At 42.5% G+C, this 13,276-nt stretch overlaps 1 protein-coding gene across 1 annotated transcript in view; it reads left to right on the top strand.

Moving 5' to 3' along the window:
* Positions 1–13,276, top strand: part of Dnah11 (dynein axonemal heavy chain 11) — a 316,498-nt gene that overhangs the window by 284,217 nt on the left and 19,005 nt on the right. The window contains exons 74-75 of the mRNA XM_036205362.1: positions 2,415–2,642; positions 11,247–11,438. Coding sequence (XP_036061255.1) covers positions 2,415–2,642; positions 11,247–11,438 — 420 coding nt within the window. The remainder of the gene's footprint in view (positions 1–2,414; positions 2,643–11,246; positions 11,439–13,276) is intronic.

Raw genomic sequence — 13,276 nt, 5'->3', positions numbered from 1 at the left:
CCAGCGTAATCTTCTTGGCTGACAATTGTAATAGCCTCCAGAGACCCTGCAACACAGGCCAGCTCTGGGGGACCATGGATCTGGACTGGTCCCTTCAGCAAGCCCTGTTAGCTATCAGTATGATTGGTAATTTGGTGTGTGATACAATCTGTCTGAAGGTCCTTGAGGCATCTCATGGAATACCCGGTCTCCAGTCACTATGGCAAAGCTCAAGGGTCAGTGTTGCTCTCCATGTAGAGGTGAGGAAAGTGAGTGAGTCTTGGAGTATCACACAGAGATGGTGTGGCACAGTACCAGGCTGACTGGCTTACATGACGCATGCTTAATTCCTCACAGCTCGAGTGGCTATAAGTCTGAGATGAGGTCTTAATTCCTTCTGAGTCCTTTGTCCCTGAAGGAGAGTGGCCATCCGAATATGATTTTATTTAGCCTTAATTACTGATAGGAATCCCAGCCACACCTGTTAGTTATTTGGCGCTCTTACCCTGCAAGAAAACATCCTGAAACACGACAAATCCACAGAAGAGTTTTTATTAAGATAGGAGAAGAGACAGACGTGAACAGGCCTGTGGGAAACACACGTGGTCAAGAGAAAGGGTGAGCTCATGCAAGATGGCACCAGCTTTATAAAGGGTGGGCCCGCGCATGTGTACAGGAACTTGTGTGGCTACTCCACTCCATGCATGCGCATAGATCACATGGCTGTGCGTGTGTGCTTTACTCAACCATGCAAAGCCACAGAGTCCTAGTCACACCAGATGTTTTGACCCAGAAATGGCTATTTTGAACCGGAAATAACGAGGCGGTCCGCCAAGCAAGCCCAACCATGTGGGAATGTTGTGACTTCATATCAACGCCCCCTTGGTAGCACATGCATGGCAGGAAACTTAGTCATTTCTGCCTAGTCATTTCCAGGTCATAGTTCTGCATGACCCATGACCCTGTGGCTGTGTGGTTTCGTAAAGCGCACAGCACAATCACAACCATGTGATCTATGTGCATTCGTGGAATAGCCACGTGGGCCTGTGTGCGAAGGTGCAGCTTGGCTTTTAAAAGACAGCCCCCACGGGCCCCCCGCCCTTCACACACATGTCCTTTCAGCAGGCCTAATCAAGTCTATCCTTTTCTCCTCATCTTAATAAAACTCTTGTTAGTGGATTCTGTTTTGTGACTTTTCCTCACAGGGTAAGAGCACCACTAAAAACCATCAATTACCCTTTGAAAGAACTCTATATCTAAATCTGACAACATTGTGAAGTCCAGTTCAAGCTTCGGCATATTTGTTCTGGAGGTTCACTGTTCAACCCAGAATGCCTGCTTGACCAGTGTTTACCACTAGAAACACTGAAATATGATATTCACTGAAAGTGAATAATGACCACACTGGCATAAATCTTTTTGCACACAAATTTCAGAGAAGACTTCTGCTACCCTTCCCGTTTGTATCTGACTTCCCATTTTTGTAGCTGTTTCCATTTTTTTTTTTTTTTACTTTTTTTTCTGTTGGAAATAATTACATACATATAGGTATGATATTTCAATCACCATATCAAAACTTCTTCAGGGTCAGTCAGGAAGCTCAGTAAAAGTGCTTGCTGTCGAAAACCTGACAATCTGATTTCAATACCTACAACCCACTTTGGAAGGAAAAGAGTGAACTTTTAATCATCTCTGACATACACACAGACACACATACACACACACACACACACACACACACACACACACACACTCACTCTAATAAATAACATTGGAAGATCAAAATTGCAATGCATGAAACTCAAAGCAAAAAATATGTTGAGAGAGAGGAAGTGTATGAGTCTTTGAGGAAGGGGAAATTTACTGACTGCTGGGATTTAAGAAGCAGAGTATGTTAGGAATACACAGAGCATCTTACAAATGAGGGATGGTGCTCTTTTTAGCTAGCCTTTCTTCCCTTCCATCTTTTGAGTCTATATGCTAATGAGGAATTTAAATAGAGGAGGTTTCCAGATAAAGTAAGGGATCAGATACACTTATGCCTGTTAGAGCTTATACTTTATTAAACTAACCCAGATATGTCTCAGCAGTTGGGTTTGAACTATAACAAAGCAAAGTTGTAGGCAACTCCATCTCAGAAGTGATTGGTGGGTCACTGTTCGAAATAGGTCACATGGACTAGGGGACTCAGCTTTCCAAAGACAGTGATTTTACAGGATTTAATGCAGTCAGTGCTCCAGTCTACCTGGGTTTGCTTTTCTTTCCCTGTATAAAAATAAAGGAGCAGGGCATGATGGCGTACATTGTGCATTCAAGGCCAGAAACATGCCATGGCTGAGTTGTCAACATATTTATATACAGGAAAAAGTTCTCATACTGTAGTGCAAATCGTGTCCTAAAATGGCACAGGAGTCACGAGCCCTGCTGTCTTGCAGAATATCCATCTGGTAGCCAAGTGGCTGGGAACCTTGGAGAAACTCCTTGAAAAATTCAGCCAAGGGAGTCACAGAGATTACAGGGTGTTCTTGAGTGCTGAGGCTGCACCTTCCCCACACGAGCACATCATCCCTCAAGGCCTCCTGGAAAATTCCATTAAGATCACTAATGAGCCCCCCACAGGAATGCTGGCCAGCCTACATGCCGCGCTGTGCAACTTCGATCAGGTAAGAAAGCAGATTTTTGCAGCTGGTCTGACAATAAGTTGGTGTCTTCTCAAAATAGTGCAGGGCCTTCATCAACTCATGCATCGTATTTAGACTGGAGAAGTGAAATCTTTGGTGTGTGTGTGCACACATGTACATGCATGTCTGTGTATGTGCCCACATGTGCTCATGGGCACTTTTTTCTCCCTCTTTTTAAATTGGTATATGTTGATTGTAAAGTAATGGGTTTCATGTATGTATATAAACTACACCAATCATATCCATCCCCTCATTACTTTCTCTTGTACCCCCTCTTACTGGTGTCCTCCCTCTTCCCAAATAGTCCCCTATTCTATTTTCATGTCTTCCTCTTTGGAAGAAACTTCACCTATTGCTATTTTAATGACTGGTAATATATGTATGTTTCATCTAAAGTTAAGAAAATAAAGCATGACCTAGGTAACTTTGAGAACCTGCTTCTGGAATGTGTACCCAATGAAGTAGTGTCTTGGCACAGAAAGCAGAGCTATTGAGGACAACAGTGACAGCGTAGGTACAGTGCCAATGTGATACTGTAGACTTGGCTTTGATATTTCTAAGTTGAAAGCCACTATTTTTGGCTGATATCTACAATAAATGCTATAGTAGGTACTAGTCACTGCAACCAAATAACTGACAAGAAGCAACTGAGCGGGTAAGGCTTTATCTTGGCTCACAATTTGAGGTTATAGCATCCATGGTGGTAGGAAAGGCATGGCGACTGGGGCTCCTTCCATTACCCTGGAGCTTGCTGCTGGGACTCCTTGTAACATGGCAGGGTCATGAAGAAGAAAGAGGGAGGGATGGAAGAAGGGACGGACGGAGGGAGGAGAAAGGGGGAAGGAGGAGGGAGGGTGGCTGGGGAACCAGGCTGACCTATAATCGTCAAGGCCCACTCCCTAGCAGCCCACCCATTTCAGCTGTGCTCCATCTTCCAAATGGTCCACAGCCTCCCAAAATGTCACCACCAAGCAAACAGGTAGTAAACACAGGAGGCTGTGCAGCATATTTCACATTGAAACTATAGCATCCTTATTTGTGTTTTTGTTTTCTTCCCAAATAATAGTACATGCAAATTAATATAATTACAATCATTTTCTTCACCCAAATTGTTGTATCTTACTGGACCACAATCCAGTCTTTGAGTTTCCTTTACTGATATTGCCATGAGCTGCTATTCTTCTAATTTCTTGGTAAGTTTTGATAAATAGTGCTGTTATTAGGGTGGAATAATGTGGTGGCATTGTGTTCCCCGAAATATTGTGTGTTTCCCCAAAATAAACTTATCTGGGGGTCAGAGACAGAACAGCCACAATATTAAACATGAGGATAGGCAGTGGTAGCACATGCCTTTAATCCTAGCATTCCAGAGACAGACATACCTCTGGATCTCTGAGTTCAAGGCCGCATTAGAAACAGCCAGGCATAGTGACACATGCCTTTAATCCCAGAAATCCAGCCTTTAATCCCAGGGAGTGACAGCAGAAAGTAGAAAGATATGTAAAGTGTGAAGACCAGAAACTAGAAGCATTTGGCTGGTTAAGCTTTTAGGCTTTGGAGCAGTAGTTCAGCTGAGACCCATTCTGGATGAGGACTCAGAAGCTTGCAGTCTGAAGAAACAAGACCAGCTGAGGAATTGGTGAGGTGAGGAAGCTGTGGCTTGTTCCGTGTCTCTGATCTTCCAGCATTCACCCCAATAACTGGCCTCAGGTTTGATTTTATTAATAAGAACTTTTAAGAGTCGTGCTACAGAATAAGGCCTAAGGAGGAATTACATATGATTTGGTGATAAATACTGAGTACTCTGTTAGGAATATTATTTCTCATAAAGCATGTCAACATGCTTCACTTTTTTCTTATACTTTTTAGCGTCAATACCAAATTCGGTGAGGGAATTTTACTGTCTTAGTTAAAGTTTCTATTGCTGTGAAGAAACAGCCTGACCATGGCAACTCTTATAAAGGAAAACATTTAATTGGGGTAGCTTACATTTTTGGAGGCTTAGTCCATTATCATCATCATGGCAGGACGTGGTGGCATGCAGGCAGAAATGGTGCTGGAGAAGGAGCTGAAAGTTCTACTTCTTGCAGGCTACAGGAATTGGTTTGAGATACTGAACAGTGGCTTGAGCATAGGAGACCTCAAAGCCCACCCCCACAGTGACTTCCTCCAACAAGGCCACACCTACTCCAACAAAGCCACACCTCCTAGTAGTGCCACTCCCTATAAGCTAATGGAAGTAATTACACTCAAGTACCACATATGTTTGCTACCTTGTGAATAAAATGTTGATGGATATAGTTAATTCTTTACTTATGTAATTTATAGTCTGTATTAATAAGACACTCAAAAAATCAAATTGAATGTTAAATATTTACAATGTGCTCGTTCTGTGCACTGTGGCAGGTGTCTTTTTAATCATCTCACAATTTCTGGCCATTTATGAATGATAATATTAAGAATCAAGTTCTAAAAATACACATAGAACAGGAATTTGATACTTAAAATTTATACACATTATGTTTATATTCTCTGAGAGATTTGTCCTTATATATAACAATATTCCTTCCGCGAAAAATTATGCTTCTGAGCCTGGGTGGTGGCGGTGCACACCTTTAATCCCAGCACTCGGGAGGCAGAGGCATGCAGATCTCTGTGAGTTCAAGGCCAGCCTGGGCTACCAAGTGAGTTCCAGGAAAGGCGCAAAGCTACACAGAGAAACCCTGTCTCGAAAAACTAAAAAAGAAAAGAAAAGAAAAATTAGGCTTCTGTTCAGTTATCCTTTAGCATTTTGGTGAAAAGGATGCAACTTTGGACGATCTTCCTAGGGAAGTGCATGATCTCAAACTATGCTGATAGGGAAAGATTTCCTCAAAGCCTATGTGAATTCTCTAGTTAAGACCACTTGCTCAAACTTGTTCAAGAAAGTATAGACTCACCGGGCGGTGGTAGGGCACACCTTTAATCCCAGCACTCAGGAGGCAGAGGCAGGTGGATCGCTGTGAATTTGAGGCCAGCCTAGTCTACAAAGCAAGTTCCAGGAAAGATGCAAAGCTACACAGTGAAACCCTGTCTCAAAAAAAAAAAGGAAAAGAAAAAGAGAGTATAGGCTCTATCAACTGCTGTCTGTACCACTACATATATTAATTGAAAGCTATATTCATTGAAAGGACTTTTAATATCTTTAAAGAAGAAAACATCTGTAGCATGAATCTTGAAAGGTCTTATTAGTAAAAACAAACCCAGAGCCAGGTATTAGGGTTAAAGCTGAAAAATCAGAGAAGCAGAACAAGCCACAGCTAACCTCACCTTGCCAGCTTCTCAGCCAATCCTATTTCTGCAAACTGGAAGCCTCTGAGTCCTCATCCCAATGGATCTCAGCTGAACTGCTGCTAAAAGTCTAAAAGCTTAAATCCTCTAGTTCCTGGTCCTCATATGTTATATAACTTTTTGCTTCCTACCATCACTTTCTGGGATTAAGGGTGTGTGTCTTTCCCAAGCAAGACGTGAGATCTCAAGTGCTGGGATTAAAGGTGTGTGTCACCATGCCTGGCTTCTGTGTCTATCTAATGGCTGCTCTGTTCTCTGACCCCAGATAGGTTTATTAGGATGCACAATATATTGGGGGACACAATATCATCACAAACGTCATTCTAACAGAAAAAGTTCTCTTGAAAACTAAGACTAAATTTGACCCTAAGAAGCAAAAGGAAGTTAATCTATTCACCAATGTGAATATCTATTCAAGCCTATTTTAACAACCCACACAGAGGAAAAGTGCAAAGATGCTGGCTTGCTGTAACATCTGGAACAGAAGGCATTTTTTGTTCAGATCATGTTCTAGATACTTCTTGTGTTGCTGCCCAGTCAAAAGCCATGTGGCTTCAATTCTAGGCATACAGTCCACCATGGCAGGGAAGACATGTCAGCCAGAACAAGAGGTGCTGTGTCTCATTGAGACCACAGTCAGGAAGCAGAAAGCCATGAGTGCTATTCCCTGTCTGTGACCCCAGCCTAGCAATGGAATTGCCCATATTTAGGGTAGGTCTCTCCACCTCAGACAACCTAATCTAGCTAGGCCTTCACATGCATTTCCAGAGGCTTGTCTTGTATGTGATCCTAGATCCTATCAACTAACAGTCACTGTTAACTATCACAGGTCATCTCACTGGGAGGTAGTCCCTGTGCCCTGGCTGGCTGCAAATGGGCTCCTGGAACCCTTTTATCAGAATCAGAGTTGGCTCTTTTTGGAAGATGTTCTTAATGAGACAACACTGACTTAAACAAGGTGGAAAATATCCTTGCTACATGAGAGTTCTGGAGGCAGGTCATGTGGTTGTGTAAATGAGAAATGAAGCTTATAGGTTCCACACTTGGTCCCCAGTCATTGCCACCCTTCATGGAGGTTACGAGAGGTGCACATTGCTGGATGAGGTCTGTCACTGGGGACAGGCTTCGAGAGTTCATAACCTGGCCCTGCTTCCATTTTGATCACTCTGCTTCCTATTTGTGGTTGAAGATGTGATCTCTTAGCTCCCTGCCCATACCTCCATGCCTGCAGCCTGCTGTCCTAACTCTGCAGCACGATAGACTTTTATGTCCTGGGAACCATAAGCTAAACTACTTCCTTCTATAGGAGGACTTGGTCCTGATTCATCACAGCTACAGAAAAGTCGCTAACACACCCTCCAAGCTTGTGTGTGTCACCACACTGTGCGACAACCACCCAGCCCCATGTGAATCCTTGTCATTACACCATGTTCTTATAGAACAGGGAGTGACAAAGGGAACATGTTTGCTGACTTGCAAAGACACGTCCCACAAATTCATGTTGAGTCACACCTTTTCCTTGTAGCTTATGTGCCAAGATGCCCAGTAGAAACTGGAAACCAATACTTCATAAATTGTGTTTTTTCTATACATACATATGTACTCATATAGGATAAAGTTTAACTTGCAAATTTACCACAGTAAGAGATTAACAATGGTAAAATGGAACAGTCATAACACTGTTAAACAAGCAGTTTAAAATGCGAGAATTATTTATTCCTTGCATTTTCCACTGAATATTGTTTGGGCTGCAGTTGACCGCAGACAACTATGAAAACTACAGAATTTGTGAAACAAATAGCAGTGTATTGGATATAACAGAACTACTTTTACTTCACAGGCCAAATTTAATCACACTGCCTTAAATCTATAGGATTTTGCGGGGGAGGGGTGCATGTGTGAATGTGTGTTTGTGCGTGTTACATGGTTATATGCATGGGGAATGTATACACATGTGTGCAAGAGCACACACCTATGCTGAAGTCAGAGGATAATGCCAGATGTCTTCCTCTATCTCTGTCTGTCTGTCTGTCTGTCTCTCTCTCTCTCTGTGTGTGTGTGTGTGTGTGTGTGTGTGTGTGTGTGTGTGTGTGTTTTAGGCTGAGTCTCTCACTGAACCTGAAGGCAGCCATTTTGACCAGGCTGACTGGCTAGCAAGCTCCTGTGATCCACCTATCTCCACCCTGCAGTGCTAGGGTTGCAGGTCCACACTGTCATATCTAAATTTTACATGGGTGTTGGAGATTTGAACTCAAGTCTTTTTGCTCTCCCAGCATGAGTCCTTATCCACCAAACTATCTCCCTACCCCTAAATCTATCTTTGTAATCTCTCTTCTTAAATTAGAATTTACACCCAAACTTCAGCATACGCATTGAAAATGAACAAAATTCATTTCATGTTAGCATTTGACTTCCTCAAGCATTTGAATGCTTCTGCAAATTTGATCACTAAGAGACCAAGATGTCAAGAGAACCATTTCTTGCAGGATACTGCCAACCTACACCTCTTTCAGCTCAAGGGTATCTGCCCTTGAAGATTTATAAAGGATTGCCATTTGGGGTTCTTTTCATACAAACTAACTATAATGATACAGCGCTCAGAGGGCCTTGGCGGGTTGGGGCCAAGGCACCCGGATGGGTGAGGGAGATGAACCATACAGACGCAGTGGGCAGTGGCGTGGCACGGTGGAAAGTCATTCATACCATGCAGTCACAGCATCCACATGGAGAGTTTATTATAATAGAGAGAGAAAGAGAGGGAAGAGGAGAGAGGAAGAAAGAGAAAGGGAGGAAAAGAGAAAGCAGAGGCGTGCACACCCCATGGTGAGAAAGGGAGGAAGGGGTAGAGGAAGAAGGAGGGGTTTTTCCTTGAGGATTTACTTCAGGATGCAAGGCAGGTCCCCAAGGGGCAGCCAGAATGCCAACACTAACCATACTTTTTAGAGTAAGAGTTTAGATTTCTTCCTTCCATGAGGAACTTTTTATGAAAGTTAGCATATAAAGTCAGAGGTCAAGTGCCAGTAACACTATTATAGAAACATGGGTGTATTTTTCTTTTCTTCCTTTTTTAACCTTTTATTTCGTGTCTTCTTGGCATGGTTTGGTGTAGGCTTGCCTTAACTTTCTGTGTGGCTGAGACATGTTGAACTTCTCATCTTCCTACCCCTGCCACCAATATGCTTAGATGACAGTCTCACCCCCACGTCCTGTATATGCTGTGCTGGGGACCAAGCCCACTGCAGCAACTGAGCTGTACCCCACCCTGGTTGCCTGTTTTCTGATATTCATTTGCTCATCAGTTGGTGTGTGAATGCACAACTGCCTCAAAATGTGGGGTAGATAGAACCACACTGTCAGAAATGCCTGGTTCACATTTTCTTCCTGTAACAATTAACGCCAGCAGAACAACCAAATGGGCAGTGGCTCACTTTTTTAACACTGAGGAGAAAAACCAAGTTATATATGATAATAGATTGAATTACTGTACTTGGTATAGTGCCTTAGGTTTTATGTGATTAATGCAAGTGGCTACTTAGTATCTTGTTATATTATAGTTCTGATATGAAATTTCAAATACAGTTGGTTTCTTAGATATACCACACACTTAAAGATAGCATTTTTAGAGCCTTAAAAATTACATCGTTTGTCATCTTTTACTATCTTGCTTTTTATTTGATGTATAGTTGTGGAAAAGTTTATTTTTGGTCATCATACACACTTATCCCCATGAATCACCTAAAAATGGCCCAATTTAGTGCAACTTGAAGATTCTTTTGGCTCTGAACTATATGTAGCCAGGCAATTCCAAAATTATATTTAGCAAAGCTAATTTTGCTGCAAGTACTATCAGCAGAAATGGAACACTTCCCCAGTGATGGCCCATAGCCGCAAACCCAATCCAGAAGTCCCTGAGAGGCCAGACATGGACTTCTCTCGGGGCTCCTAAATAGCCTTGTGATGTGGCTGCATAGCACTGCTGCATTGGAGAATAGTTGAGTACTTTTCAGCAATAGATCTGATGTTTTCTACCTCTGCTATTTGACACTGCTGGGGGCCTTAGCCATGGCAATGTGATTTACTAGGATCCAATCCCCTCTCCCAATGTACAGAAATCCTGTAGATCTGGTCAACACCCTGAGCTCCTTATACCACTCAGTCATTTCAACAATAATTCTTCCCCAGTTCCCTGGAAGGCCATGTGTCCTGGATTAATTAAGGTATAGATTAAATGGCTATTATAAAAATAAAAATTAAAAAAAGCAGGGCTTGGTGTTTGAGCCAAGTACTGGACTCCGAGCATGTGTGAGTGAGGTACTAGGTTCAAACCCCTGTAGCACACAATGAACACACACAGACTCAGATTACAGTGATGACAACAAGGTGGAGGCGGGGTGCTCTCTCCCACATACCAGGCTGGTCTGACATGTCATCCATGCACTCCACTGATGTACGCCCCCACCATTCCCGACTCGAGGGTGCCAGGGTTGTCTGGCCATCATTGTTTCTAGCCCACAGAAAAAAGTGGTGATGAGGACAAACCATTTCCTTTTAAGCAAATGACATGGATTAGAAATTATGCCAACCACTTCTCAAAATCTGTCAGCAGAGCCTTGGTTGTAAGGTACCTATGGCTTCAGGAGTAGCTTGGGAAGTCTTTCAGTGGGTGACCATGTGCACAAATGATCTTAGTCACCATGGGACTGGGAAGAATGGGGAGCTGTGACTAACTAGCATTCTGCTAAAGATGACTCTAGAATCATGTCACTTACAGTCTGCTGTTCCACAGAGGAAAACCAGTCAATACTAGCATAGTTAAAATGAGTGGCCCTGTTTTCTAGAGAATTTAGAGACATTAAGTAGAAAACCAAACTGGGAGCATTGCTTAGCTGGGAGAGTGAACAAGGGCCTGAGTCTATCCCCATAGCCTCATAAACCAGGTGCAGTTGCACAGGCATGTAGTCCCAGCATTTGGGAGGTGGAGGCAGAAGGATCCAGATTTCAAGGCTACCCATGCCTATACAGTGAGGTCCCAGCTAGTCTGGGATATATAAGACTCTGTTTCAAAAGAAAATGCCTTCCTCTTTCTTCAGCATATTGGCAAAAGCCAAATGGTCTCCACTTGTCTTGGACAAACAGCTGTGATTAAAACTTTAGTATATCATTCTGAAGCCACCCACTAGGATATTGAGAATTCAGGCCCTTGCCCTTACACATGGTGCAGACAGTTAATCAGCCATGTCTTGTCTTTCCTCCCAGGATACACTTGAGATGTGCTCCAAGGATCAGGAATTTAAAAGCATCCTCTTTTCTCTGTGCTACTTCCATGCCTGTGTGGCAGGGAGACTGAGGTTTGGCCCCCAGGGCTGGAGCCGAAGCTATCCTTTCAACCCTGGAGACCTGACCATCTGTGCCAACATCCTCTACAACTACTTAGAAGCAAGCCCTAATGTAAGTGCTGTGGTCAGATCACCCCTTCAAGGAGAGGACTGAATCCATCAGTCTTTGGTTGCTATCAGAACAGACCATAATTTCCTTTTTGAAGCTGTTATTGAAATAGTCAACACGACATAAGCACTTTCTGCCAAGTGTGAAAACAAACCAGATTAAAGGTTTTCATAAGATAGGTCAAACCAGTTCTACATCAGTAGCTTATGGAAAAAAAAAAAATGTCCTTCATTATGTTAACAAAAACAGTGGTTTACATGTGCATATATGCTAGATTCATTAGGCAGGTAATGAAGCATTTGCACAAATGTAATTACATACAGCAGTTCTGACAGTTCATAACACTGCATTAATAATCACTACAATTAGTTCTGATGATGGAAGCAATTTACAGTGCGTCACATGTATAAATAATGGTGCATTTCCTGCATATGTCATTATTATGTATAAGGATGCCACCTTGTTGTGACTTTCTCAGTGATATTCACCTTGATTGGAAGTTAAAGGTAGATGGATGATTGTATTTGCTAACCAAACCTGCAGATGGGAATGGAAATGCCTCATCAACAACAGTTGTGTAAACTCTCAGAAACCAAATGATTGGATTGTAGAAGAGAAGAACCATTAGCTCCTAAGGAGGATCGAACGAGCTTCACCTCCACAAGGAGAACTTTTCCCATTAAGTGGCATCTGTAGATATATTTGTCAAACCAATCAGAACTATGAACCACTCCGTCTATGAAGGGTGTTTATAGACTTCCTATCTATGTGTCTAAGGAAACGGTGGTTTGTTGTTCTTTCAGTAACCATTGTCACGGGTTTTCCATGGTGTTTTCTCAGGTTTTGGTGGCAGCTTGACTGCCATGACACTATGCACACTCAACACATATCAGGGGGGCTTTCTCCCACAGAACAGAGTCTGAATATGTTATTTCAAAGTAAATGGTTTTTATATGGTTTGTGACCTGTAGTCCCTATCTTTTTTTTCCTTGTTTCATTGTTTACCTTGCTTGTCTTTTGGTTTTTGGTTGTTTTCTTTTCTTTTCTTTTTTCAGTACTAGAGATGGAAATTAAGGCTCCATACATGACAGGCAAGTGCTCTACCACTAAGACACATAAGCTGTCCTCCAAATAAGTTTGTTTGGCTTTGCTTTTTTGAGATAGGGTATCACTATGTTGTCCAGGCTTGCTTTGAACTACCCCTCCAGCCCAGGCTGCATGAACTTGACATTCTCCTGCCTCAGGGTACTGGGTAGCTAGGATTATAGGCCCACACCACCAGTCCCAGCTGATCTTAGCATGTTTTATGCATACTATTACACATAAAATGGAGCAGTGGATTTGGAGGAGGGGGTGGTGGTAGGGAACTGAGAGGAATGGAAGGAGGGGAGGTTGTAGTTGGAATATTATATGAGAGAAGAATAAATTAAAAAAAGAAAGAAAAAAATTACCCTTAACACTTCTAAAGGAAGAAATAGACAATACTTCCATCAATGTCCTTTGTAACAGTCCATAAGTTCTGGGTCCAGGAAGGCAGTCCTATGTCAGTTGAGCTCTGTATATAATAGAGGTAGACATGGAGAGGAGAAAGGGAGATTTGGCTTGTCCTTGTCTCCAGCCTTCACATCAGCATCACAGTTGGTCAGGTTAACTGTACTGTGACCTGCTGTTCTTTCTGTGGGCACCAGGATCAACAGAGCTTTAGGTGTTTAAAGTCTGTTATGTCTCTCAGATGTCTTGACCCAAGTCATTGGCCACACATTAAGTTATCAAATTTGGGAATTAAGTTAGCATGTGCCTATTATTTGGTTGTACAAATGTTCTTGTATTAGATACTTTTC

Source organism: Onychomys torridus, chromosome 14 (genome assembly GCF_903995425.1).
Source record: "Onychomys torridus chromosome 14, mOncTor1.1, whole genome shotgun sequence".
Classification (NCBI taxonomy): Eukaryota; Metazoa; Chordata; class Mammalia; order Rodentia; family Cricetidae; genus Onychomys; species Onychomys torridus.
This window is presented reverse-complemented; position numbering and strand designations above follow the sequence as displayed.